This window comes from Malus domestica, chromosome 07, assembly GCF_042453785.1.
Source record: "Malus domestica chromosome 07, GDT2T_hap1".
Lineage (NCBI taxonomy): Eukaryota > Viridiplantae > Streptophyta > Magnoliopsida > Rosales > Rosaceae > Malus > Malus domestica.
Window position 1 is genome coordinate 20,011,508 of NC_091667.1, and position 6,452 is coordinate 20,017,959.

At 33.8% G+C, this 6,452-nt stretch overlaps 1 protein-coding gene across 1 annotated transcript; it reads left to right on the forward strand.

Moving 5' to 3' along the window:
- Positions 1-495: 495 nt before the first annotated feature.
- Positions 496-1,092, forward strand: LOC139197745 (uncharacterized). Its single transcript, XM_070825698.1, has one exon. It carries the CDS (start codon positions 496-498, stop codon positions 1,090-1,092), a length of 597 nt encoding a protein of 198 aa, XP_070681799.1.
- The last annotated feature ends 5,360 nt before the right edge of the window (positions 1,093-6,452 follow it).

Sequence of the window (6,452 nt, forward strand, 5' to 3'; positions counted from 1 at the left end):
TTATTGAAATTTTAGTATGTATTATTTAATAGTTTATAAAAGAATATATAACAGTTTTTCCATAGTTTTTCCAACAACTTAAGACAAGATTTTGGATTGATTGCTATGTTTGTTTGAGAATTAAATTATCACGCTAGTAATACTTGGTCCTGATTAACTTTATGGGACAATATAGTATCTAATCTTGCTTATGAAGCGGTGGTTTTGTTTTATTTACTGAAAATAATAATAATAATAATAATAATAATTATTATTATTATTATTATTATTATTATTATTATTATATTCTTAATTAGTTGGTTACATGCCTTGCATTAAATTTTAATTTTGTGAAGCTTGAGCGTTAAGGTTATGTTGTATGGCATGAACTGTTTATTTGATAGTGGGTTATAGTATTAAGAAATTAACATCTGTTTGTTTCCTAAATACTTTGTTGTTTTTTTTTTACTTTAATTATAATATATTGAATTGTGTGATTTTCTCTCTTAAGGGAAAATGGATGATGCTACTAATTCTTCTAGTAAATTGGGCAACACGTCAGTTGCGAGTGTTGTGCCTGTGGTGATCCCAACTTCTACAAATCATGGTGAGAAGCCTGAGAAGTTCAATGGGACAAACTTCAGGAGGTGGCAACAGAAAATGTTATTTTACCTCACCACTTTGAACTTGGCGAAGTTTCTGACTGAAGATGCACATGTGTCTGGAACTACCCTAGAAGAAGTAGTTGCAGTAGATGCATGGAATCATTATAATTTTCTTTGTAAGAATTACATCCTCAATGCATTAGATAATGCACTATACAATGTGTATAGTCCAATTATAAGTGCAAAAGCCTTATGGAACTCTCTTGACAAGAAATATAAGACTGAAGATGTTGGCATGAAGAAATTAATGGTTGGTCGATTTCTTGACTACAAGATGATAGACACCAAGAAAGTTATCAATCAAGTCCAAGAGCTACAACTTATTCTTCATGAAATACGTGCTGAATGGATGTCGCTAAGTGAGACCTTTCAAGTGGCTGCAGTAATTGAAAAATTATCGTCTGCTTGGAAAGATTTCAAAAATTATCTCAAGCATAAGCGCAAATAGATGGGACCTGAGGATTTAATCGTAAGATTAAGGATTGAGGAGGATAATCGTGGCTCTGAAAAGAAGTCTAACAGTCAACTTATGCAAGCCAAGGCACACATTGTGGAGGGTGGGTCAAAGAATAACAAAAAAAGGAAGCATTCTGGTGAAAGTTCAAGCCAAGGGAATTCTAAGAAGTTCAAAGGCAAGTGCTTTGTTTGCAACAAGATAGGATACCATGCTAGCGAATGTCGAAACCGCAAAGGCCAAGACAATTCCAAAAGGAAGAATAATGAGGTACACATAACCAAGGAAAAGAGGTTGTCCAAAGAGATCTCTGACATAAATCTCGCGGCTGTGGTATCTTAAGTCAACATGGTGGGAAACACGAAGGAATGATTGGTTGACAATGGGGCTACTTGCCACATCTGCTCTGATAGAAAAATGTTTACCACCTATCAAGAAGTTACTCATAGAGAGCAACTGTTCAAGGGGAACTCTTCTACATCCAAGGTTCAAGGCCTAGGAAAGGTAATTCTAAAGATGACTTCTGGAAATGAACTCACTCTTAACGATGTGCTTCATGTGTCTGACATTAGAAAGAACTTAGTATTCTGACCATTGTTGAGCAAAAATGGTTTCCGTTTGGTTTTTGAGTCTGATAAATTTATACTATCAAAGAGTGGAATGTATGTTAGGAAAGGATATCTTAGTTATGGCCTTTTCAAAATGAATGTAATGACTGTTGTACCCAAAATTATCAATAAAATTAATTCTTCTGCTTATATTGTGGAATCGCCAAATATATGGCATGGGAGGTTAGGACATGTAAATTATGATACTATACGTAAGCTAATTAACTTGGACCTATTACCTAAGTTTCATACTGATATAAGTTATAAATGTGAAACTTGTGTGGAAGCAAAGTCAACTAAAGCACCATTTCACTCTGTTGAAAGAAATACATAACCTCTAGAATTAATTCATAGTGATATTTGTGATCTAAAGTTTGTGCAAACTAGAGAAGGCAAGAAATATTTTATTACTTTTATAGACGATTGCACAAGTTACTGCTATGTGTATTTGCTAAAAAGCAAAGATGTAGCCTTAGAAGCATTCACAAATTATAAGATCGAAGTTGAGAATCAACTTGGCAAAAAGATAAAGGTTATAAGAAGCGACATGGGAGGTGAATATGTTGCACCATTTTCTGAATTTTGTACTCAACATGGGATTATTCACCAAACTACTGCTCCTTATCCACCTCAACAAAACGGACTTGCTGAACGCAAAAATCGTACATTGAAAGAAATGATGAATGCTATGTTGATAAGTTCTGGGGTGACCTAGAATTTGTGGGGAGAAGCATTGCTTTCTACAAACCACATTCTCAATAAATTACTTCATAAGAAGTTAGATAAGACATCTTATGATTATGGAAAGGTAGAAAGCATTCTTATAAATTTCTCAAAGTTTGGGGGTGTCTAGCTAAGGCCACGGTCCCTGATCCTAAGAAGATTAAAATAGGACCTAAAACCATTGATTGTGTTTTCATTGGTTATGCTATAAATAGTAGTGCATATCGGTTTCTTGTACATAAATCGGATAATCCCGAAGTACATGTTAATACAATAATTGAGTCAAGAAATGCTACATTTTTTGAAAATGTATTTCCATGGAAAATTGCACAAGAACAAAGTTCTTTGAAAAGAACTTATGATGACTTTAATAGCAGTCATAAAGAAAGTAATGATAATTCTGTTGACTGAGAACATGTACAAGAAATTGAACCAAGACGTAGTAAGAGGGCTAAAGTATCAATGTCTTTTGGACCTGATTTTCTTACTTACTAGAAAATGACCCTCAAACGTATAAAGAAGCTATATCCTCTCTAGAAGCTCCATTTTTGAAAGAGGCTATTAATGCTGAAATTGAATCCATCATGCAAAATCATACATGGGAATTGGTGGATCTTCCTCCTGGAAATAAACCTTGAAGTTATAAATGGATTTTCAAAAGGAAGATGAAAGCAGATGGATCTATCGACAAGTATAAGGCAAGACTTGTCGCCAAAGGTTATAAGCAAAGAGCAGGCTTAGACTATTTTGATACATATTCGCCAATCACGAGTATAACATCCATCCGTATGTTGATTGCTATTGCAACAATTCATAATCTTGAGATTCATCAAATGGATGTCAAGACTGTTTTTCTAAATGGTGATTTGGACGAGGAAATTTATGTGGAACAACCTGAAGGTTTCATAGTGCATGGCCAAGAGACAAAGGTATGTAGACTTGTTTAATCACTTTATGGTTTAAAACAAGCACCTAAGCAATGACACCATAAGTTTGACACTGCAATGTTGTCAAATGGATTTAAAATAAATGAGTGTGACAAATGTGTTTACACTAAAAGCACACAAGAGGGATATGTCATTGTATGTCTATATGTCAATGATATGCTAATTATTTGTAGTAATCATGAGATTATTAAATCTACCAAAAGAATGTTGGCTAGTAAGTTTGATATGAAAGATATGGGAGTTGTAGATGTTATACTAGGAATCAAGATTTCTAAAACATCTGAAGGACTAATGTTATCTCAATCCCATTATATTGAGAAAATACTTACAAAATTTAGTAATTATGTAAGTAGTCCTGCAAAAACACCATATGATGTTAATTTGCATTTATCAAAGAATATTGGTCAATGTATATCTCAAAGTGAATATGCACGCATAATTGGTAATCTAAGGTACATTACAAATTGCACACGTCCAGACATTGCATATTCAGTTAACAGATTGAGTAGATACACGAGCAATCCTGGAAAGGATCATTGGAAGGCAATTGCAAGGGTTCTTGATTATTTGAAACTTACACAGAACTATGGATTGCATTTCACAAGATATCCAGCAGTACTTGAAGGCTATTATGATGCTAACTGGATATCTGATACACAAAACTCAAAGTTCACGAGTGGATATGTTTTTACTCTTGGAGGCGGAACCATTTCATGGAAATCCTCTAAACAAACGTGTATAGCTAGATCCACTATGGAATCTGAGTTCATTGCTTTAGACAAAGCAGGGGAAGCAGCTGAATGGCTTCGCAATTTCTTAGAGGATATTCCCAATTGGCCAAAGCCGGTGCCTGCCATAAGTATACATTGTGATAGCCAATCAGCGATTGGAAGGGCACAAAATCATATGTATAACGGTAAGTCTCCACACATATGTCGTAGACATAATACCATTAGGCAACTTCTCTCAAGTAGTATAATAACCATTGATTACATAAGGTCAAAAGAAAATATAGCGGATCCGTTTACTAAAGGTTTGACTAGAGAGCAAGTTTATAAGTCATTGAGGGGAGTGGGTTTAAAGCCTATGTCTTAAGAATCACCATAATGGCAACCCAACCTAGTTGACTGGAGATCCCAAGATCTAGGTTCAAAATGACAACTGAATTGTGAATGATTCAGTGGGAGCACTGCGGAGATAATCTCCTACCCATGTCCTATGATGAAACAGTGTTATCTGCAACGTGTTTAGGATAAGCATTGCTTTTAATGATTCTTATACTTGGAAATAACAAGTGGGGTATTGTGCAAGATACTCTTAATGGGATATCACCTACATGAGTGTGAAAAGTGGCCGATTATATGAGAATTATAAGGCTGAATGCTCTAAAGTACTCAGGATTACCAAGAATTGTTCAGGGCTAAAATGAACACAACCGTAGAACCATATGTGTTCGGAGGAATACCGTGTGAATATTATTGTTTTGGTTTACATCAACGGCTGAGCAGTTCAAGACATCGCGTTCACTGATTAGCCAGTAAATTCGATAATATTTCACTAAGGAAGGTTCAAAGCCAAAAGCCACCTCTCCACATACGGTATTTGTCCAATTAAACTCTCTCTATGTGTTTGCATCTTCATTTGCATTAAATTTTATTAATTTTCATTCATGTGGGGACTGTTAGAAACTTAATAATTTAAATATTAGTATTATTAATATTTAAATATCAAATATTCAAGTGAATGGAAATTAAAATAGATAAATGAGTTAGTCTTGAATTGGCTATATATTAGCAGTCTGCAATAGTTCTTTTTAGTTTTATTTTGTTATGAAAGTGGACATGGGTTTGACCGGTTCTTGTTTGAATTCAAACAAGAATTTCGAAAGACACATTGGTTAAAAAAAAAGGAACTTATACATGTGGGCACTGATACATGTGTCTTTCAAAATTCTTGTTTGAATTCAAACAAGAACCGGTCAAACCCATGTCCACTTTCATAACAAAATAAAACTAAAAAGAACTATTGCAGACTGCTAATATATAGCCAATTCAAGACTAACCCATTTTTCTATTTTAATTTCCATTCACTTGAATATTTAATATTTAAATATTTATAATACTAATATTTAAATTATTAAATTTCTAACAATATCAATTGAATCAAATCAACATGGAGTGAAGATGATGGATTTTCTCTTCTCCTTCTTACGTTCGTGGCCAGTCCCTATTCCTGGATTTCAACGTTGTTTTGAGTTTAAATCTATTAGTTGATTCTTATTCATAACATATAATTGTTTATTTATTAATTATAATCCATGTCATCATCCATGTCACTTAATGTTTAAAATTTGAGAAATTTTATTTAAACCCATCTAATCTATTTAACACCCAACTTACCCTTTGCACCCATTTGATTTTTAACTAAACTATTAATATATCTTTAAACCCAAATTTAATACCTAATATACCCTCATATACCAAATTTAATATGTGAATTTATTTTTACACCCATTGAACATTAGTGATTGTCGGTCTTTGTCCCTGTTATGCTCTGCTCTGCCAAGCTAATAACTTTCCTCTGCAAACATCTAGTCAGCCTTGGTTTTTGGGGCAATGGCTGGGTAAAGTATCAATGTGTCGTCATGATTTGCTTGTACTAGGCTTGTTTGTGAATTGGAAGACCTTAAGGGTTGAGGTGCAATTTTCGTAATGCTTGCGTTATTAAAAGAAAAAAAATTAAGCTTTCATAAGATCTGTAATGCAGATTCATTCTGTTGCATTACACAAGAAAATCATACATGTAGTGATTGGAATTGGAGCTGATCCTCGAGCATTGATGCCATCATCTGGACGTTTTGTTCCTCCTTTGCCAAGCAAGATAATGCAAAGGAATCATGGTTTTCGCTTCATGATGCTTCTATTTGTTGAAAAAAATTATAGTAAAGTAACTTCTACACTCTAAAAACTTGAAATCAAACAAACAAAAAATTCATAAATTGAGTCATACCTTGGTTGAAGGATTCAAAACTTCAAAATCACCATCCATCAATAAAAAAACTTATTTTTCTCTATGA